General features: G+C 34.3%; 1 protein-coding gene across 1 annotated transcript in view; it reads left to right on the top strand.

Moving 5' to 3' along the window:
• Positions 1 to 22,702, top strand: part of LOC129225596 (gastric triacylglycerol lipase-like) — a 51,281-nt gene extending 28,579 nt beyond the window's left edge. The window contains exons 3-9 of the mRNA XM_054860053.1: positions 3,433 to 3,547; positions 5,761 to 5,911; positions 9,100 to 9,192; positions 12,998 to 13,150; positions 19,489 to 19,560; positions 19,705 to 19,773; positions 22,362 to 22,702. Of these exons, the coding sequence (XP_054716028.1) occupies positions 3,433 to 3,547; positions 5,761 to 5,911; positions 9,100 to 9,192; positions 12,998 to 13,150; positions 19,489 to 19,560; positions 19,705 to 19,773; positions 22,362 to 22,610 (902 nt within the window). The 3' untranslated portion in view covers positions 22,611 to 22,702. The remainder of the gene's footprint in view (positions 1 to 3,432; positions 3,548 to 5,760; positions 5,912 to 9,099; positions 9,193 to 12,997; positions 13,151 to 19,488; positions 19,561 to 19,704; positions 19,774 to 22,361) is intronic.
• The last annotated feature ends 1,030 nt before the right edge of the window (positions 22,703 to 23,732 follow it).

Below are 23,732 nucleotides of genomic sequence, written 5' to 3'. Positions count from 1 at the left end.
CTTTTTGTCTGTTAATCTAAAAATAAATGGATGAAAGGGGATATTTCGGCAATGGGGTCGTTTCGGAAATTTTCAAAGCATTTTTTACTGAAAAAGGATGCTTAAAAACACAAGTTTTAACCATTTTTTAAATAATTTGAAAATTTTTAATATTTTTTAACAACTACTTTAATTGGTGCGCAGATTGAAATTAATTTTTTGGCGTCAAAAGCGATAAAATGCCACTCATTGATGCCATTAGCGCACAGCGCAAATTATCATAACCCGAAAACGTGGTTGAGAGCAAACCGTAAATATTTAGTGCGACAATGGAGTCGCGTGCCAAAGTACATCACTTATAACGCCATACAGAACACGCCTTATTTCCAAAATCGGACATTCAAAAAAGGTTTTGAAAAAATAACTGTTGAGAAAATAAAAGTTTTTTTCTGGCTCAACATTTCTTTTTTTTTCTCGTATTCTATCTGTTTCAGTGACTAAAAGTAGTACTTTTGATTGAAGAAAACAAACCCATTGAGAAATTGGTGTGGTCGACAAATTTTTTTGGCTTGAATAATTTTATTTTGGATATCATGTTGCTTTGTGCTAATCCTATGCAAATAAATATTTCCCTACTCTTTGTTTACGTATGCAAAGGAAAATCATTTTTCTCGCTGGCATTGGAAACAAAAAAAATGACGCCAATGGATAAAAATCACCAACTATCCAATTATCGAAATCTTCCAGTATGAAATGAAGCATCACACAAAACTCAATTTATACGTAAAACTTCTGTATGAAAAATGTTACTTATAAAACGTCTATTATTGAGTAAGTTGCTTCTTCGTCATTAGAAATATAATTTTCCAAGTATCAAATGAAAGAACTCTACTCATGTCAACATATAACTATCCATTCAAAAACACTGAGCGTCGTAATAATAGTACAATTAAAAAAAAAAGGATCGGCTTTGTGATTTGTTTATGGTTAAGGGCGGTGCATAACTGCTGTCACACTTTTCAACATTTCCGACCCTCTCCCCGACCTTTTTGTCACAATGTTTTGCACTTCACTATATCCCCTCTCCCCTTTGTCACATGTCACGATGTTTTACATAAACGTTCCTATTAAAAAACGGCTTGTTGTCACGTTCTCCCCATTGTATGCTCCTCTTGTCATGTCTTTCCTCTCCCTTGTCACAAACTGTTACTATTTCATGAACCCCACCTTAAACCGGGACTTCATTCGTGGACATCCCCTATTTTGTGACAATCATATGCAAATATACATTTCCCTACTCTTTGTTTTCGTATGCAAGGTAAAAACATTTCTCGAGCTGCAATTGGTGCCAAAAATTTGACGCCAATGGATGAAGAGCGCCCGCCAATTTAACAATTATCGAAACCTTCCCGAATGAAATGAGCCTGCAAAACTCAGATTATACGTAAAACTTCTGCATGAACAATGCTTTTTAATAAGTTTAATATTATTGAGTAAGGTACCCGACCTAAGCCGTTAGAATTATTAAATTCCAAACAATCAAATGAACGAATCCAACTTGCTACATTAAAAATTGTCCATTCAAAAACACTGGACGTCGCAATAATAGTGTAATTTTTTTTTTTTTAAATCGTGTCTGTGATTTGTTTACGGTTTAGGGAAAAACTGACAAATGCACTTTTCAAAATTTTCGATCTCTCTCCCCTTTGTCGCAAAGTTTCACACTTCACCATAACCCCTCTTCCCTTTGCCACATATCACACTGTTTTTCATAAACTTTTTTATCAAAAAAAAAAAAAAAAGCTTGATGTCCATTTCTCCCTATGCTCTTCTTGTCATTTATTTTCTATGCCTTGTCACGAACAGTTACAATTTAATGAACCCCACCTTAAAGAGGGACTTCATTCGTAGTCAGTTCCTTGCAAATAGACATTTCTGTACTCGTTTTTTACGAATGCAAAAGAAAACTCTTTCTCGTCCTGGCATTGGTGCCAAAATGAATCAAGTTCGCCAATTTCACAATTATGGAAGTCTTTCTGAATGAAATGATGCCACAAAACTCCCTTAATACGTAAAACTTCGTACAAACAATATTTTTTGTAAACGTAGGCATGATCTTGCCATTAAATATAAAATTTTCAACAGTCAAGTGAACGAACTCTACTCACGACAACATATAATTGTCCATGCGAAAGCACTGGACGTCGTAATAATACGCCAATTTTATCAAAAGTTCACCTTGAGATCTGTTTGTGGTGATAGCAAATGCAGGTATTATTGGGAGCTGGAACTGAAAGTCGTCCCTCACTCCGTAAAATAATTTATTTGAATATTAAAATCGCGAAAACATAATCAAAATGAAAATATTTTAAATGTCCGTATTTACCCAAAAAGCCTCAATAATAAAAACAGATGCAAGTATTTCATTTCTTTATGCTCAAGCGAGAATCGGCAACACCACAATATTATCCAGCAATTTCTTCACGCTAACTGTGTCGCGTGAAAAAGCAAATAAAAATGAATTTTCACCAACTTTTAATTGCCTCTAGTGCTTTTTGTAGCGCTTCTAGCAGGTTGGCGTTTTCCCTCGGTAAACCGGGTAGAACCGTGTTTCAAAGTATTTTTCACGAGCTTTCCAACCATACCAAGCTCGAAGCATTAAAATGCATTTTTCGTGTAGAAAAAGCGGTTTAAAAAATGAATTAAAACTTAATGTTTCACGCTTCCAACAATGAACTTCAACAAGGGAAAAGAGATAAAATTAAAATTTTTGAGTTTCGCTAACTAAAAAACGCGTATAACTTTTTTTCTAGTGGATTTAGGTTATTGGACCTTGGGCGCTCTGACAATTTTTTCGTTAGGAGTGTTTTTAAAGACCTTTCCAACCATATCAAATTCGAAAAAATTGGACCATCCGTTCGCGTAGAAAGAGCCATTTAGGACGAAAACGCGTTTTTTAGTAATATCTCCGTTAATTAGAGTTCGATTTCAAATTTTTTTATTGATGACACTAAAACTCGGCAATAGCTACCGAACAAAAAAAGAATAAAGGAAATCGGTTCACAAACAGAGGAGAAATCGATACCGAAAGGAAACGGCTTGCCTATTAATATATAAAGATGTGTCCTCACCTTTTATTATTCAATTCTTCCAAACATTTTTATTTAACCATTTTTCTAAAAACGCAGTTAAAAGCAGAAACTGAAATTGTCAGGCACAGTTTCTCAGCCATATTTAGGTCCCCTAAAATTTTTGAGGTAAAGCTTAAGCATTTTGAGCCTTTTGGGTAATCAGGCCCTGCTCAGAAGTGGTTCTACTGTTGCCAAATTTGCAGCTGTTTTCTAAATTTCTGCCCGCACTGCTGACTCCAAAGTTTCTGAAAGAGTTTTCAACTGTAACTTTCCTACGTTTCTCTATATTGCTTTAATGTCTTAATATCATTTTCTAAAACAGGGTTCATATTGGCCGATGCTGGATACGACGTCTGGCTTGGGAACACCCGAGGAAATACGTACTCTCGGAAGCATGTGAAGTACACTCCAAAAATGAAGGAGTTCTGGGAATTCAGGTTTGTTACAATTTTACAGAAACAAAAATGAATCTTGTACTTTATTTATGCAGGTGAATCTGATGCCTGGGTTCTTTCTTCAAAACGGAAACTTCGAAATCGAACAACTTCTAATATGTTTGTCCAAACATTTAGTATCTTCTTATTTCTATGTTTTATGATTTTTCCATCAATTCTGAGATAATGCATTGAATTTGTTCCAAAATCTTGTTCTGTATTAAAATTAAATGAATTAATTAATGTTTTCTGCTAAAATGAGGGGGGGAAATGAGAATTTTAATTTATTTCGTCATAAACTACAAATTTTTTTAAGTAACTACTAATCTCTTTGTTTTCACACTTAACACGTCAATATCCAATAATATTTACTATGCAATTACTGCAACTACTGCTAACATTTGCTCATGTTGTTCAGTAGGTCATTTACTCCTGGAATGTGTCGTTACTGTGTTCATGTACGTTAAGTATTTCATTATTAACCAACCAATAATAATCTGGAAGGTGTAACACTCCAAGACCTCTAGCAGTTAAAAGAAAAGGGTCTCTTCGACCATCGAAAAATGAAAAAGAAAACCTTTTCCCTTGATTAAAATTGTCGATATCTTTTCGCCAGGAGATCTAGTTACTGTTTGTGCCCGGGCATTCACTTATTTAAACAGGGCCTTGCTCGAAAGAACAGTTTAACCTCGAACAACCAAAATCATCCGAAAGATCGAATTCATATTGCTAAAAAGTTTTATTTTAGGTGCTGTGGTTGTTAAAAATACAGTCGAGCCTCCATATATCGAACTTCCACATATCGAAATTTTCTATATATCGAAATCCCAGCAAATTTCAATGTTCATTATATAGAGAAATTGTTTCTATATATCGAAAAAATCTCTATATATCGATTTTTTTTTGAGACATTCGTAGATTTTTTTTTCCACTTTAGACTTTGTCTCATGAAAAATGAAGGTTAGGGGAGAAAATTATGTTCACTAAAGGTTGCTAAGAAACTCATAAGAAATCTGGATTTGAGGGGTGTGTAGATAGGTCGTTGTTCCGTTCTGGAGTTCTTAGATTCCCTCAGGTTTATTTCAAACCTTAGTGGTAACCAGTAACACTGTAAAATCAGTTTCAAGTTATCCCTTTTGTCTGTTGATTATCACTCCTAGTATTTTTAGCTTCAGTAAAAATCATTCAAGTTAAGTAGATTGATTTTTTACTTTTCTCTCGATTACACTGTCAAAGCGAAAATCCCCTCATGTTGCGAATCAAGTTGAACTGCGGAAGAATGAAGATGTATGAAAGCACAAAAATGTAATTTCTGTTAATTTTTCAGTTATTAACTTTCGTTTAATTCGATGCTCGTATAAATTAGAAATTGGGTTTCATGCACGAAAATTAGCTTTAATTTTAACGTTTTAGGAGATTTTTATGATAAAATAATATCGTTTCTATATATCGAAATTTCTATATATCGAATTTTTTTCCGGCAATTTGCTACTTCGATATATGGAGGTCCGACTACCTCTTAGGAGACCCAAGCCCCTTTCGCGTAGAGAGTAGGACTTAGGCAGAAGGCAGTGGGCTCCTGTGACGTTGATTCTCTGTTACGGTATCGGTAGGAGGCCGATCATCCTTCTCGCCACCTCCGCAATGTAGGCATAGCTCTGAAACGGAGGGAAAGTCTGTAGAACCCTGCACCTTAATTGCTAGCGAAGGATCAGAGGATTTCGTAAACAAGTTTTATTTAATTTTTAAAGGCAAAAACTAGAAATTCCTTATGTGCAATTCACTACTTTGAAGCAAATTGGATTTTTGAATTTACAAATCTTAGAACGCCAATTTAAAAATATCTCTGGTTAATCCAAAAGAAGAACAGATGGGGGGCATCAGAGGAAGTCTACTGCAAAATTTCCGAAATTGAAGTTCTAAAAACATTTTTTTACTCAATCTTTTGGGGTACTAGGAGGAAAAAATGTGTGTATGGAGAAGTTACCTGCAAGAAATTTTCAAAATTGATGTAAAATACTCTTTGTCAAGTCCATGAATGAATTTATTCACCTTTAGCTCTGAACACCTCATTCAACAGAAAGCACTTTAGGCTCTTTTTCTATGAATCAGATTCTTGATCAGAGCTAAAGTTGATCAAGTCATTCGTGGACTTGATCAACTTATTTTATCTCTAAACGTCTCATATGTTAGTAATACAAGTGGTTATTCCTCAGCTTTGATCAGATGGCTCAGTACGATCTCCCAGCTATGATCGATTACGTCCTGAAGACTAGTGGACAGGCAAAACTGAATTACGTCGGCCACTCCCAAGGAACTTCGGCGGCTTTTGCACTCTTGTCGGAGAACCCGGAATACAACAAAAAGGTATATTTCTCTCTTCATATAATGAGGCTCATGTTCGTTTTTATATGTAAGTATTTTTGACATTTTCAAAGTGTTTTAGAGATTTATCACCAAAAACTCAGACAATTTTTCTTTTTTTAATTTGTTAAGAGACAATAATGTGATGAACTTAATATTTTCCCTCATATTGAACCACTTGTTAATTATGCAAGTAAATGGAACGGATATTTTTGATGATCCAACAATTTGAATAGGATAATAATATTTGCATTTAAATATTCAAAATATTTATCATATCGAATAAAAATATGAAAGTAGTAATGTCAGAAAGTTTTTTAACAACTAGGTCTGGGGTTTGTTTCTGTTTCTGATTTCAGCTGTCCGATCTGAAATAGCAATATGTCTACCAGAGCTGCAGTAGCAATGAGAACCTCTCTAATTTAAAGGAAATATTTAATTTTATATTCGTAGTAAGTGCATTGTCTTGAAAAATTGTTTTGATTTGAGTAAATGAAAGAAATTTTTAGCTCCACTGCTCCAAAAACAGTTTCTCACTTTTTTTTTAAGAATTTTATTTTCTAAGAATTTTATTTTAAATAAACTTTTTTATTTTTTAATTGAACAGTAAACATTGTTTGTAGATTTTCACTTGCCGTTTTCCATTCTATTGTCTTTGCGATTGGCAGATACCGACCACGTGATTCATTGCGGCGTGACCATATGATCTGTTCTGAGGAATTTTATACTATCGTCTGCTTTCGTCCCACGTATAAATACGTGTAGAGTTAATTTTCATTGCTCTTTTTATTTACAAGTTATTATATGAATAGATTATGTTTTGCAGACAACAAATCATTTACTAAGTGAAAAATTATTATGTAAGCTTTGTGCTACAAGATGATTAAAGTGAAAAACCAACGTAAATAAAGCAGAAATTTTGAAGAAAATAAAGCATCTAGCTATTTCAAAGCTACAATGGAGCCTCTTCATCAGTGCAAAAAGCTCACCAACACAACCAAAGGTCGCGAGCGACGTGGAAACAGATACTTATACCAAAGAGCGCCAACCATTAGGAATAGGGAAGTTTCCGATTTTTCAATTCTATTTTTATATGATAGAGTAACATGTATGAACATGATAGGTGAAAAAAATTTGCGATACGATAAGTAGTTTTTTTTTTTAAATTAATTTTTAAACTCAAGCGATTGTGACGTCAAATGGCACAGGAAGTGACGTCATGCGCTCTTCCGCCGCGGGAGAAGCCGAAGGAAGTGCAGTGGCTTCGAAAACAAAACGTAAGGCTTACCTTTGTTGTTTAACTCCTTGCGTTTCTGGAATACTAAACCTCTCATCCTTTCGGAAATATTCGAATACCATCATTGATGTTAATTGAGGAAGATTATTAGATTGTGCTTTAACAAATCCGGCCTCCATAGTGTGTTCAAAAGGATTATTGAATTTCTAAAAAATAAAAATATCAGCCCGCTCAAAATGTCCGTAGCGAAAACAAGGGATCTTCAGCGGAAGGCTGCCCATTAATGCCCTGTGACGTAAGCTCGTGAAGTTTCAGAAGAGCGCACTTTTGCGCGTGGATTTTTAAAAATTCATTAAAAATCAACCATGGTGTTTTAAAATTCGGCGATGGTGAATTTTTTAGTTTTGAGGGTCAATTAGCAATATCCAATAGTCAAAATATGAACATTTAACAGGTTGCAACTTCCCTATTCAGGGCAAAAGACATCCAGCAACCAATCACCAAACGATAGCTTTTCTCCTGTAAATGAAATAAAATTTACAAACTTGAAGCATCCTATTGACTGTCATAATAACTGGGGTATTTATAGCATCTCCTGCAAGTGTGGACTTGGTTACGTTGGATAGACTAAATGTGCTCTCAAGTACCGTCTGAAAGAGCATGAAAATTTGTTAAACATAAAGAACTTGCTCGTTCTTCCATCGCTCAGCATTGTTGGACTTCTGGCCACTGTTTTGATTTTTCATCTGCAAAGATTATTTGTAAATGTTCTTCGGTCTATGATTTCGATTTCTGGCAAGCTTACTATATTTGGAAAAATTCTCATTCCCTAGTCAATGACTTTTCCAGCATTCCATTTTTTCATGATATTTGGAAGCAATTTTTATAATTGTTTTTTCGTTTTCTTCGTAGTCTCACTTTGTCTCCTGGCCTGTGATTGGTTGTCTCTCCTCCTTGCTCTGAGGCCAGGATTGACCTGTTGTTTACTGATTGGTCGCTTGATGTCTTGTGTCCTGAATTGTTATTGGTTGGTTTTATTGTGTATAAATACCTGTTTCCACGTAATTGTTGTTAATTCTTTCGCGACCTTCAGTTGTGTTGGTGAGCTTTTTGCACTGATGAAGAGGCTCCATTGTAGCCTTGAAATAGCTATATGCTATATTTTCTTCAAAATTTGTGCTTTATTTACGTTGGTTTTTTATTTTAATCAAATCATTTATTGTCTGAAATCTCATTTTAATGATTCTTTTCTTTTCTTCTAAATATTTCATTTTCTTTAAGTTTCTTTTGGATTGACTATTTTCCGTTATTATATTATTGTCTGGTTTTAAACGTTTTGATTCAGTAATTATGATGGATATTCCTTCAAATTATTTTATTTTGTCTTAGTCGATTCCTTTCGAATTAGATATTCTTTTTAAGTTATTATTTTATTTTTAGACTCTGTGTGAGTTATAATAATCACATTTACTCAAATCATATAATATCTGTTTTTTTCAACAACCATTAATTTTATTTAGAACTAAAGGTATGTTCGAATAGAGTACCGCGTTTAACCGGTGACTAACTAGGCGCGTTCTAATAGAGCTACCGGTTGATAAAAACATCTTATCGACACTCCCCGTGGCGTCATCAAATCAGCCACTGACGTCATTAAATCAACCAACAGGTTACTCTATTCGAACACACCCTAAAACAATGTTACTTGTAATTTATTTATAATTTAGACAATTTAAACTTATATGTACATTCTCTATATAGCTTGATACCTCTTGAAGTGATAAAAGTTTAACTGAGCTCGGGCGAGAAAGTTAGATACACCAAGAAAAAGTTAAAATACTTTATGACCACTTTTTGCAAAACTGAAATTTGACAATGGTTGTTATTGTTCCAACGTACAAAATTTAACGTTCATGTGAAATCTAACTCTAACTCCTTTTTCTTCCTATTTCAGGTTAAACTTTTCATTGCTCTGGCTCCTGTCACGACCGTGGGTTATATCACGAGCGCCATCAAATATTTGGCCCCCTTCACTAAAGAAATTGATGTAATTAATTTTTTTTTTTGTATTTTAGACATTATTTCAACTTTTCATAATACAAATCTAGGAGGTTTATACTGCTAAGTTTATATGAATACCATGAATAGTTACTCATTACTTACTTATGCGTAAAAAAGGACGTGGTTGGGGAGGCCTGGTTGAGAAGGAGTTGAACTTGCAACTAGCGAGTCGCGGACTCGAGACCTGCTTGAAAAAATGTTTGACAGCAGTAGATTTACTATTGAACAAGAGCATAATTAAATTACACACATATTATTATTAGAAATCAAAGAATAACTAGTATGTTGTGGCCACCACGAAACTTTCTTTTATATCTTTCTTATAATTCTGATCCCTCCTCATGCTTGACGAGGAAACAATATTCCCATCAAAAACAAAATTACACACGCCAAAACTTGACGACCATCCCAATTCCGATTTATCTCAAAAGCAAAGCAAAGAATGAAGATTGAAAATTATTTTTAAAGGCTTGCTTAAAATAATTACAAACAATTATTTGTTAACAAACACAAGATGGCAACAGTTAAAACATGGCCGATCCAAGCACGTGTGCAGCGTGTGCACCGCGCAAGGGCGGCCAAAGCAAGGGGCGGCCGCAGGCAGCATCATATAGTAATTTTAATCAAGCAAAATTCCTCAAAAATTTCTCACAAGATAACTTATAATAAGTCAAATAAATATGCTGAATTTTAAATGTTCAATGATCAAAGTGCCGATTTCTTGACAGCATAGCAAAGTTTAAGAAAAATAGATTGTTAGGGAACATTGTGTTGGTTCATTGTCCATTAATATCTATTCTTTACACACGTGCTTCATTTGGTTGCAAAATTTGTAACAGAACCGGTAATCAGGCATGGATACAGGGGAAGCGAGATGAGGGAAATGGTCCCTCCTGAAGCTTGAAAGGGTGCCTTCTAAAAGGAGCACTCAGGGCCAAGGGTCACTAATGTTGACCCCCCAAGCTTTTATAGGCCTAAACAATAAAGACATATTTTATATAATATATTTTAAAAAGCTATACTGATTAGATACTCTTGCAAGCATTTCAAACAAATTCTGTTTTCAACAATCACGGATGCGTGGGGAGACAGTGGAAAATTGCGACTCCGCTGAGAGTCAAACATATATGAATGACGAACTAAAATTTTGTAATTTTCCCCTTTTACAGCATTTCTTTCGAATTAAAATCACGAATGAACTGCCCGGCTTCAGATCAGGGCTCTTGCCCCGGGTAGTAAATTTAAACGGAGCTCCTTAACGAAAATCTAAAAGGATGCCATGACCTCCTTGACGAGACTAAAGAAGACTTAAAATTGCGTTTTTAGGACTTTAATTTCGGAAAATTTTGCTGTTTGAACCACCGATCTTAAGGACCCAATTAAATCTCTGATTCACCCCTTCCACCTTAACTTAATCAAATATAGCCTGAAAATGTTGGCTTTGAAATCCAAAATGTGTTTTCAGAGGACAGCCCTTCTTAATGTCATTAAAATTTGCTTAATGACATTTTTCCTATTTCTTTTTCGAAATTTTTGCAATGGAGGGCTCCGAAATCCATTCCCAAACATTACTACCAAAGATAGTCTCAATTCAATTAGCGTCTTAAGAGAGCCCCCTAATCCCACCCCCTTAGTTTGAAATTGACTTCAGTTTCAAAAAACAGTTCGTGAGGGCACACTGAACCCCCCGCACGCTCTTTGTCCCATCGTTATCAAACAATGCGTAAAATACGATTTTCTAAAAAACTCTGGAGGAGAACTGTCTGGATTATGTAACTTTTCACGGCGCTAGGGCATATACCCATTAACCGACGGAGTGAGATGGACAAAAGTCTATAATTGTGTTTCTCATATATTAATATCGAAAAATATCCGAAAGATCCGCCGAAGCTTCCCAGTTTTGTTAACGTCACCAAAGATAACATAAAATTGCGCTTTTAAAAATATCCACTTGGGAGCCCCAAAACCCTTCCTTCCCAAAAATAGCCAAAAATGGATTTTATTTCCGAAAAATATTTCGGTTCGGAATATTTTCACGTTTTCCCTATCGTTTTCAAATGCAGCCAAAAATGGGTTTTAGGAACAATAGTGCCGAGAAATTACCGGAGGAAAGCCGCCAGATCCCTTACCGTCATCAAAGACAGCCTAAATTTGCGTTTTAAACTTCAATTTCGAAAACTTTCGATAGGAGATGATTGAATCTCCCTCCCTCTAGCAACGTCAACAAAGATAACCCAAAACTGCTTGTTTAAAACTTTAGTTTCGGAAAATTTTCGGGAAGAGCGCGGATCTTTCCTAAGCTGCGGTCACAAAAAATAGCTTCGAATTGATTTCAATTTTGAAAGAATTTTAGGATAGAACTCCAACATTATTTTTCCCCTGAAGTCTCAAAAAAGTTCCTAAAATTGCGATATTTGACGTCAATTTCGAAAATTTCTCCATGCACCTTCAATATACTCGACTCTTTTCTCCTTGCAACCAAACACAACCAAAGATTACTAAAACTATTTTTCGTATGCCAATTTCGATAATTTTCTGGGAGTAATCCCCCTTCCCTGATCCCCCCCTCCTCCGTCTTTTCTCCGATGTCACCGAAGACAGACTATAAAATGCGTTTTTATGACTAATACATTTTAGTATTACTTTCTTCAAAGATATAATTGTACCTAAGGAGTTTTTTACTGTACAACTTTTCTTCCTTTTTATAAGTTCATCATTCTTGTTTTTTTTTTTTTTCTTTTTTAAATAGAACTTGATATAGAACTTTGAAGAAATGTTTACATGGACGTCAAAGATTAGTCAAAATATGCAAATTACTCTTGAGGGGCGGCACATTAGTTCTTTACACACGGGTGGCCGACACCCTAGGATCGCCCCCTAAGTTAAGAACCGCTGATGTTAAAGAATGAAGAAATATAAGAATTTTTTTTGCACAGTTCCTTACATGTGTCTGTACATTAAATCCGTTGGTAGCACGAAGAATGTCGATTCTGTGTTTGATTTCTCTTCAAGTCTTTTTTAACATATGCGGGCGGTGTGACAGTGAGGATTGCTATAATTGTTGCCTTTTCTTTAAAACGGATATAGCAGAAGCAGGTGCTTGATGAACGATGCCTCTAACATAATCCCACGAAAAGAAATCCAGTGGAGTTCTGTCGGAAGATCGCCGAAGCATGATCACTGGCAAGTCGCCAATTTAATTTCGTATCACAATTGACAAACAGGTAGCGCGATCTACTTCTATCTATTGAACCAGTAAATCATAGGTTTCTTCATTCATTTGCAACACCAGCATTTTCTTTCATCTTCTTTTTTCCTTTTGTTATTATTGCTTAGAATGATAAAGATCTTTCTCGTACACTCTGTAGTATTTCTGAAAACTAGTTATGCATTCGACTCGTTCGTCTTCATCACAGTCGCAATCCATTCCTTCGTTTTCTGTTCATTTCTTGAACAAGTCGTAAGTTTCAGACTTTTTCTTCATGAACTGGTGAATAACTGTCAAACATGATAGAAAGTTGCTGAATGTAACCTGGATTTTTTTAAGAGGGCAATTTTTTTTCAAGGTCTAAAAAAGATTTTTAGTTTAGAAGACGATGTAAGCCGGGTAAAATAGTATTCATGACAGAATTGTTTAAACCAGACGATGCATTCGAGAGAACGAAAAAATCGGGCATTATTGATCGAGATTCGTTGTATGCTCTTTGTTCTACAACTCAGAGCTACTTCTTAATATCTTCGTTGTATTTAATTAAACTTGCATTTTAAATGGTTTCCAAATTGCTTTTTAGTTCCTTTTCGAGATCCTTGGCATTGGAGAGTTCTTGCCAAACAATGTCATCATGAAGTACCTCAGCGAGCTGGTTTGTGAGAAAGAAATCAGGTATCTTTGTGAAGATGTGATGTTCTTGATGTTTGGGACAGATAAGGCGGAGCTCAATCAGGTAAGGTGAAGTTAGAAAATTGGTTTAATTATATGGGTGACTTCCGAATTCATCTTTTACAGTTCCACCCTGTGCTTTTTATTTTCAGTCTGAAGTCCTCATACATGAAATGCTTTGAAGGACTTGAATAGAGAAAGCCGAGTACGCCATTGGCGGTCATATTTTAAATGCCTTCAATCCTACACACCTTTAGAGCCCAATTAAATATTGGCAGGACCTATGCCAAACAGTCTCCTCCCCCCCACTTTTAGTCAAACATTACAATTTTACTCATCGACTAAAGCAATTTCAGCAATTTGGTCGGCCCTAAAAAAGCGGGAGCCCTAGTTGGCCTATTCAGTAATCAGGCCCTGCCCGCCTTCACATCCAGCTACTTGTGATCATTCATACACATTCTGTAAACAGGTGAATTGGGAAATCATTTCATTTAGATTGAGTGATTTTGTGGCTACATTTTATAAACTCTGTTATTGAATACTGAAGCAGTTATTATTTAATGCAACGTTTCTTAATTTCTTTTTTTAGTGGAAACTTTTTTAATGCTCACTTTTTCGTGGAACCCCTGATTTTTCGTCACCAATTTTCAGTGGCGTAGCCAGGATTGTTTCGGGGGGCCCAGGTTCAAACCTCAGACGAACTATCATATTAACTATTTGTATTTGTCATTAAATAGCTATTAAATATATTTGACTAACGATCATGCTAATTATTAATAACTGCTAGTTATTATTTGTTGTTGTAAAATACCAATACATACACTGCTATTTGTATTTTTTAAAAGGAACAAATAGCCTTAGAATTAATGAATAAGTCTTTGATCAAAAATATTTTTTATTAGGAAAAGAAATACTCATGTTTTTTTTTACCTGCAAGCAATAATTCACTCAAATTTACACAGAAAAAGTTTTTAAACTTTTAAAATAAAAATGTCTTTAATTTTTCAACAATTTTTTAGTTATTTACTAGTCGCACCCACACGGCTTTGCCCGTAGTGGAAAATTAAAAGGTCTTTTGGTTCGCCTGCATATTAACAAATAATGTATGATGAATTTCTCGCCAATTGGCTTGCCCATGTTACGGTTCCACGTTATGATAACTTGGTAATTTACTCGTCCATCTTATGATAATTTTGTTCGGGAAAATGTTCTTAAAATTGAAATAGAAAAAGAACAAAATCGAATTTTCGAAAAATCGCTTCGAGGTACCCCATGATACAAACTAATTCTGTGCCAAATTTCATTAAAATCCGCCGTACTGTCTAGGCGCTATGCGCGTCACAGAGATCCTGACAGAGAGACTTTCAACTTTATTACTAGTAAAAATAAAATGACAATTTCAGAGATGAATAAACAAATAATAATTATAAAACAGTGCTTAATTACAAATCTTTAGTTAAAATTTCATTAAAATCTTCCGTACGGTCTAGGTGCTATGCGCGTCACAGAGATCCTGACAGACAGAGAGAGATCCGGACAGAGAGACTTACAGCTTCATTATTAGTAAAGATAAATCATGGACTTAGAGTAAATGTTGCAATGTGTTAACGTCACAGTTAGAACGTTTAGATGCCCTTGACCAGTACTGCTCCTTAAAATGGTCCTTACTCGTTAAATGTTGAAATTGCCCTTTTAAATACTGTCAGAGATACAGGGTGAGTAGCTGGTATCAAGAGCAGAATATATGAAATTCACGACAAAAATCGTAATTTATGGTGTGCACTTCCAAAATTTTTTCAATATTGAAATCACTTTTAAAACATCTTTAGCGATATTGGGGGATCAGAAGTTTCTCCCGAAAATTTTTCTAAATAGAAGTTTTTAAAACGTAATTTTAGCCTATCTTTGGAGACATTAGATGAGAAGGTAGAAGGAGGTGTTTTGGGAAAAATTGTGGAGTTGAAATCTAGAAGGCACTACTTTTGATAGTTTAAAATTTGCATTATTTTAAGCAACAAATAAAATTATTCCTATAGTGACTAACCCTGATGGGTAATAACAGAAATAATATTAATAATTAATAGTAGACAAAAGTAAAAGTAAATTTATTTTTAATTTTCAAAAAGCGTTAGTTTTATCGATTTTTTAAAGAACAAATTTGAAAGTTATGAGAAGAAAACCTGCAAGTCTCATAGAACCCCTGAGAGAGCTCCATGGAACCCTGGGGTTCCGCGGAACACAATTTAAGAAACGCTGATTTAATGTATAACACATAAGAAGTATTCTTTTGTATTTAAATTATAATGATGCACTGGAGAAATTTTTTGTTGCATTTGTATGATGTGCTTGATCTTACCTAAGTGTAACAGGGTCGGGTCATGAGCAATCATTTAATTGCGATAAGTGTAGAAGAGGACTATTTTCTATATCTAATTTAAAAGAAATACCCTTTTTTTTTTCGAACAAACTTATTATTGGGATCGAGTAACAATTTCGTCCGGTTTTTGTATAATATAACTCTCATGTGCACCGGAAGAAAAGTTCTCCAAACTTTTAATGTAGTTATTTTTTAAAAAAGAAAAAAAAGGAACCGACAACAAAACTGCAGCTGTAAATTGCTCTTTTGGAAAAAATTTTTTTATTCTTTCCTTCGATGCTACTTTTAAACATAGTTTTCGAAGTCGACAAAAAAAAAAAAAAAAAAAAAAAAAAGATAGGTAAAATGACATGTAATTGCACTTCGTTTACGGTTTTCTGAAAAAACACTCAAAATTAAGAATTAAACATTTATACCGTTCATAAATCCTAATTTTTGTTTTTAATGTAATGCATGCAAATTGCAAATTCTATTGAAGAACCTAGGACCATGAAAATTTATATTTGTTATTGAATTATGGTTACATATTTACTGTCGGACCACAGATTGTATGAAAAGGCAAACATCCGGTTTACACGCAGAAATGGACGTATCTATTAGTTTTTAGGAATGTCAGCTTTTGCAGATGTATGTATGTTAGCCTCTGAATTAAGCAGAGTCTCATTCAAATGAGCGGAACACGCGCATCAAATTCTTACCTTTCCTCCTCATTCAGATGGACTTGTACTCGTCCTAACCGGACGTTTGCCAATTCCATACAACCGTGTTTGAACAGTATCTATTGTTGCGCCGACTTCAAAAATTATGTTGAAAAGTACGGTGAATAAAATTGCTTTTTTGCTTTTTAGAACAGTTCTCTCAGTGATTTATTTTTGTGCTAATTTGATTAGAATTACTTAAATATCAATGGCTTCCCAAACAAATTTTTACTGCAAAAACGATACGTGATAAAAAATCCTATGTTCTCTGACCGTTATCTATTATTGGCCGTTATCTAAAATAAAAATAGAACATATACATAGAGTAATGATAGTGCTGAATTTCAGGTTTGCTTTAGAGAAATTTTCATACAAAATTCTCATTATGATGATTTTATATTACTGTTTTACAGCAACCACTTTTTAAACAATGGGTATTATATTTAATCATTTAACTGAAAAACTACGTGAAATTTTCCCAATTTTTTCCCAAAACTTTTTTTAAGCGCAAATAAGGTCAATTAAAGATATAGGATCTAAGTTACACCACCTCAATTTATTTAAAAAAAAGAACATTCATAATCGATTCACTGAGACGCTATGAACTTAAAAAAAAACAAAAAACAAAAATACATACGGTATGAACCGTTACCACCGAAAAAGAAATTATTTCGACTATACAATATGAACTGATAACCGCTTCCTTTTTTTAAAGTCGGTTAAAAATAATTACATGTACTACAACCCAAATTCATAAAAATAGAATATTTTATTTTCAGGGGGAAAAGCTGAATATGACAAAATATAACTGCAAAGTGGGAATTTAAATGAACGTGTTTCCTTATTTAGACTTTAAAAAGTACATAACATTTCATATAAACTTAATTAAAATTTATCTTAGACAAAATTATCCAAAAGGTTATAGTGATGATACTTTACATTGAGTCTCAAAAAATAGAATATTAAAATTAAAATAAGAAAAAACATATTCAAACGAAACAATATCCATATTTTGTCGCGTCATTTTTTACAATCTTTAATCCTTTTATATATAAAGTCCACCAGCTGTTTACATTCAAGGCTGCTGATACTATTTCCACACCCTCTTCGATGGAGGAATGAGTTCAATTTTGTTAGCTGGCCTTAGGTCTTGATCTTTTTTCTTTAGATTCAATGACGCCACAAATATTCGGTGGTATTAAGATCGGTAGATCTGCTTGGATGTTTTAATACAAAAATTCCTCTTTCTGCTTAAAATCTACGAGTCGGCTTCGAGATGTGACGCGAGGCGGAATCTTGCTGAAAGATAAATATGTCACTGAATGTGTCCCTGCTGTGCTTCAGAAAAGAGTATCATGCAATAATCTAGTATATCTTGATAAACAGTTGAATTCACATTGTTTTAAGGTTGCAATTGCCCAGCTCCAGCAACTTTCATGCATCCCCATACCATAAAGGATGTCTCAATTTGAGAGAACGTCTTACACAAGATTTCTCAAGCGCTTCGCTTTTCTAATGCCAAACCCGAACACTTCTTTCTTCAACAGATATTTCAAATAAAAATTTATTACAGGATAAAATACTTTCTCAGTCTTGTTGCACTCAGATGATCTTCTCTTTGTCCAACAGATTTGGGCATGTCACTGCTTCATGTTCATCATTGGTTTTTCTTCGTAGACTCGCAATTTATGCAATCGTGTAAGTGTAGTTTGCTTGAACACGATTACTACAGATTATTTTCAACATTTATTGATGTAGGGGGCATTTTTAAAACGATTATTTTGGACGGTTCACTTTAATTTGCGTTCATCTGTACCAGTTCTCGCACGCTTTCTACCTCACTTACTTCGGTTATTTTTTAATTGGTCGGTCCTTCTATACTATATTAAGATCTTCGATACCGTGGATTTTGTAAAACGTTCATTTCATCCAAGATTTACGGTTTTTTCTTACTTAAAACAATGATACAATAAGCAATTTACTTGTTTCCGATTTTATCACCAATTTTCAGCAAAACAATAACGTAAAATTGAGCGGGTGCTTGGCTTTATACTTGTCGCAACCTACGCAATCAACAGATATGCAAATATTTTCGCTACTTTTCAAATTCACATTAAATGAATTGATTATATTCTAATTTTTTGACCCATATACAAAATCATCACAATTTTCAAATGTGTTAATGACCTCTAAATTGTTAAAATAATATCGTTAAGGTTGTTGAAATTGTTTTACCCATTTATTAAGAACATGGTTTTCTTTATTTAATAGGCGTGCATTCATTTTACCCGACTCAGTGAAAAAGTTTTGTTTAAACAGTTCTGATTTCTTTTTTTTTTTTTTTTTTTTTGAATTTGGGTTGAACTACAGTAGACCCTCGTTTTACGCTCCAAGGTTACGTTCCATCACAGAAATGCCGCGTAAATCAAAACCGCATTGTAAATTAAGACTTAATATTAGTGTTAAAATAGAGGTTAGGTTTCATCGATTAAAAAAAATAAAAAAAAAAAAAACTTCATTCTAGTGATGACTACTTGTACTATAAGTTTAATGTGTACTTATATCGATTTCTATGCACAATATGCATAAAGAAAACATAAATTAATTTCGTGTTCCATTTATAAAAAGGAGCTGGCTATGAGTCTCTTGGCAGTCATTAAGAATTTTTCTCTGTAATTCTTTGCAGAGCATTAACGCATCTATGATCCCTTCACCGTCATTTTCATGATAGAATCTTCCTTCACTAACAAATCAGAAAGATCATTTCTATTGTCTAGGAATGGCTCCAAATTTTCAATATGTACGTTTTTGGTTGCGCGTCACCGACGTCATCCTCGTTGGTTTTGGCCTCTCTTGTCACTCCTAAAAACTCTTCTTCCAGTGAGTTAGGAACTGTGTGAGTTTAATGACTTTACTTCTGGAAAGAGCTCTGGAACCAATCGCATAAAATGTCCCCAGTGGCCCAGCTCGATTATCAGGACGCCAAAATGCAGTTACGATTACGCGTAATCTGCAATCTTTAGGAGTTTGGATTTTGAAAGAGGGGAAATTTTTATTTTTTTGCATTGCCGCATCCGCGTAAAGCCGAAACTCATCCGCGTAAAATAAAATAAAGGTGTCAAATCTTAAATTGCGTATAATTAAAACCGCGTAAAATAAACCCACGTAGACGACGGTCTACTGTACATCCCCCCTTTAAAAAAAAAGTGCTTAATGCTAGTCTTTAACGATATTACGAATTTTTGACAACGATATTGCTTTTGTATGCTCAGCTTATTCACTGGTCCGTAATGCCTTATACCACTAAATTATTTTTATTCTCCTCAGACAAGAATTGGAGTATATTCTGCCCATACCCCTGCTGGTTCTTCGACTCAAAGCGTAGTCCATTATGCCCAAGTAAGATTTTTTTTTCCAATCTTGAAAGTTTGATATATTTTCCCGTCTTTTCTCATAATTTATTCCTTTATTGATACCAATTTTTAAACTACATCTTTTATGCTCAGTATGATTACCTTATTTATGCATGTTCCTATTTCACAGCTGGTTAATTCGAAAACTTTCCAGAAGTACGACTATGGCAAGAAGGGGAACATGAAACACTATAACCAGGCAAGTTTCAGCTTTACGCTACTTAATTTCGTGATTATTTCATGTTCAAAAAGGATTTTTTTTTTCAGCGACAAGTCAGTTTGTTGGGGGGGGGGGGACACAACAAGTATAGGGAATACTTTTGAGATAGGAAACAGTGCCCAGTCGCTATTGAATGATCTGTCACATTCATAATGATTTTTTTTTTCAACGTAAGTAATTGAGCATATGTTCGTATACGCGACCGTACCTATGTGGGGTAAAATTCACCGTGCAAGTGAATGGTAAATGGGCAAGTTAAATCTTCAACTGTCGACAAAAAAACGTGTCTTCAAGGCACCATCCAACCAGCTAAACCCTGTGTAGTAATAACTACAGGGAACCTTGCAACGTGGAATGTTAGATATAAATAAATTTCTTGCAGGACGAAAAACGTGCCTTCAAACTTTACGTGTCTTCAAGGCTCCATCCAACCGGCTAAACCCTCTGTAGTGATAAGTGCAGGGAACCTTTCACCTGGGTTACACAAATTAATTTCTTGCATGACAATCATGGCCAGTTTCTAGCCGAAAAGTGGCAACAATAAATCGTCTAGGGGCAGCTTTAACCTTGAAAAGGAATTCCATGAAACTGTGTTCTGTAACTGTTGTGGATTTTGTGTATTAACCAGCGTACACCATGAAGAGGCTATGTCTTTTGCAAGCAAACTATGAAATAAAATGCTATCACCAGGTTTATTTTTATCATTATTATTATTTGACGCAGGGCCGGATTTAGGGGAGGGCAGGCGGGGCTACTGCCCCGGGGCCTCCACATCAAAGGGCACCCCCCCCCTCACAACAAAATTTTTAAAAAATATCCTAACTTTTACTGGTCGAAAATATCGGATATATACATATAATATCAAAATATTCGGATATATATCAAAATATCGGATATTTTTGAAAATATGATGATTTTTCGAACCCTGATTAGGGGCCTCCACTCCTTCGTTGCCCCGGGGCCTCCACACTTCCAAATCCGGCCCTGATTTGACGTGTTGTGTGTTTTATTCAAATTTGATGCAAAGATTCTTCATTATTTTGAAAAAAAAAGAGCAATCTTATGTACGAGTAAAATAGAGAGGAATCCAAAACATCGAATGTGGGTAGTCAGTGCGAAAATGTGAAGAATCGTGATAGGAAATTAAACAAACGTAACGGTACTTTTCCGCTATAAGTACTACAATTGGCATATTTTTTAACCGACTTCGAAAAGGAGGCGGTTATCAGTTCATACCGTATGTATGTTTTTTTTTTTGTTTGTCCACTCATAGCGTCTCACCTAGTGAACCGATTTTGATGATTCTTTTTTTAATGGATAGAGGATGGCTCAACTTAGGTCCCATTACTTTGTTTGACCATATTTGTTCTTTAGATAAAAAGTTATGGGCAAAAAACAGTAAATTTCCCAATGAAATGATTAAAATCATATTGTAGCGAAGTTCGCTCTTTTCATCCGTGGATAACGGTGGCTCAGTGGTAGAATTCTCGTCTCCCACACGAGCAACCCGGGTTCAAATCCCGACTAGGACAAAGTGAATTTTACTAAAATTTCGTTTCTACTGTTTCCCGTATTTTCTCGAATGTTCTATTAATTTCTGTATCTTTTCAAGTTTGGAAAGTTCCAGCACTTTTTCAAGTTGTATATAAGGAGATGTAACGTTCATTCGTGGTTCTGAATAAAGATCTCGAGTTGAGACTAACGAATATTCGCTTCATTTGGCTTTCACATTGTCTTCGCTATCTTCATCTACGCGACAATATGAAACTCATTGTTATAAAAGTTTGGTGCCATATAACTGTAACATTAATAGTAATTGTAATGATAATTTTGAATAAAGGCTTTTCTAAAGCAATACAGTGATATAGAGCCGCACTTCTTACTAGGTAACTTCTTACTTTTACTGAAATATCTACATTTACACTAAAAAGAATGAAATAAAAAAATTTTGAAAAAAAAAAAAAAAAATAGAACCGACTTCAAAATTGCTCTAAAAAGTGAAAAATAATTTTATTCTTTAAACACCTTCGATAATACTTTTAAACATAATTTTTGAAGTTGGCGCAAAAAAAAAAAAAAAGTAAAATCCATTGTAACCATGCTTCGTTCATATTTTTATCAAAAAATCATCCAAACTTAGGAACGAAACATTTATATCGTTACTTAAATATGTGCTGTCATCAATGCGTAATGCATGTGGTAGTGAAGAAACTGGACCTGGTTAAATTTATACTTGTAGTTGAGTTATGGCTGTGAATGATTTTATCGATCGTTTTTGCGCCAACTTCAAAAATTATGTTTAAAAGTATTATCGAAGGTGTTTAAAGAATAAAATTATTTTTCACTTTTTAGAGCAATTTTGAAGTCGGTTCTATTTTTTTTCAAAATTTTTTTATACAAACATAGCGGCAAATAGTAGTGATGCCGATGTTATACAGTTGTAGAATGCCGCCAATCGTCAAGATTAATTTGACATCTAAGTTTGATAAATAGATTCCGGATTAATGAGGGTTTACTGTAACCACTTTAAAAATACCGATGTAATATGAGAAATTTCTTCTTTTTAGACAACGCCTCCACAGTACGATGTGTCCAAAATAACAGCTCCTGTGGCTCTCATCTGGTCAATGAACGATGCTCTTGCTGATCCTGTCGATGTCGATATTCTTATCGGCAAACTTAAGTCGATGGTGTCCAATTACTGCGTTCCATTCCCACTCTTCAACCACCAAGATTTTGTCCTGGCTGTTGATACACGAAAGCTACTGTACGATCATCTCTTGCAACTTCTAAAAAAGTTTGAACGTATAAATTGAACCTGTAACCATTTTTCTATACACTATTCAAATAAATATGAAAGAGACAAGTATTTACACTCTTGAAAAGCTTACTTTTCTTTCGCATTTCGATTTTTTTTAAATTGTGATAATGATATGCAACTATTTCTAACAAATGATTTGTTTTTAAAATTTAGAATTAACTTTGCAAAGAAAAATGAAAAATTGTGTTATTATTTCAACTAGTAATAATAAATCACAATGTATGTTTGTTTGTGTCTTCGCTAAAGGACACACTGTCAAAAATGAAACGCTCAATTTTGACGATTCGGCAATCCTCGAACACTATTTCGTTATTTTCTACGATCCTTTCGTCACTGAATCACGTGATATTTGACGAAACCAGAAATCTCAAATTTTTCACGAAATAATTTCGTCCCGATTTCGTCACATTGCAGTGCATTCTGGGAGTTTTCGTTTCAGTCTTGTACTTGCTCGTTAAATTATTTTACGGCAGTTATTCTACAGGATTCATAAAAAAGGTTAGTATTTATTAAAATTTGTATGTGCAATGTGCCTTCTTTTATGTATTGTTACATTTTTGTTTAGTGTTGTGTTTATTGTTGTATTTAAAACACATTAAAATTGAAAACAACCTGTTCGATTTGGTTTGGAATTCTGTATAAACTAACTTTGAGTGATCTCCACGTTAGGCTTAACTAGCGTTATTTTTTATTTGCAAATGAAAATGTGTGTTTGTTGACATTTGTTTTCGAAAACGTACTTCCTTTATTTCCCCCCGTTAGACAATTGACAAAGATGACCAAAGCATTTTTAAGAATTTAAACTTACATAAAAAATTCCACCGTCGCTACAACAACGCAGATAATAAATACAGCGCCTTGATAAATAGCATAGAACTTTGAAGCTTTTAATTTCAACGTTGAATATGTTTCATGGTTATGTGTTTTCATTCTTCTTCATGAATTTTACTAATATAATTCTGGTGAACGAAGTGTTTTTGTTTAATAATTCAAAATTTTTTTACTCTGCATTTTTTTTTCTTAAACAAATATTCCGCCCCCACCCCCTCTCTAAGTATTGGTATTTTTTCTTCTTCTACTCTACATGTAATATTTTATTCAATACAATAATAATTTA

The sequence above is a fragment of the Uloborus diversus genome, chromosome 7, assembly GCF_026930045.1.
Source record: "Uloborus diversus isolate 005 chromosome 7, Udiv.v.3.1, whole genome shotgun sequence".
In the NCBI taxonomy this organism is placed as follows: domain Eukaryota; kingdom Metazoa; phylum Arthropoda; class Arachnida; order Araneae; family Uloboridae; genus Uloborus; species Uloborus diversus.
Note: the sequence above shows the minus strand (reverse complement) of the source record. Positions and strands in the feature narration are given on the sequence as shown.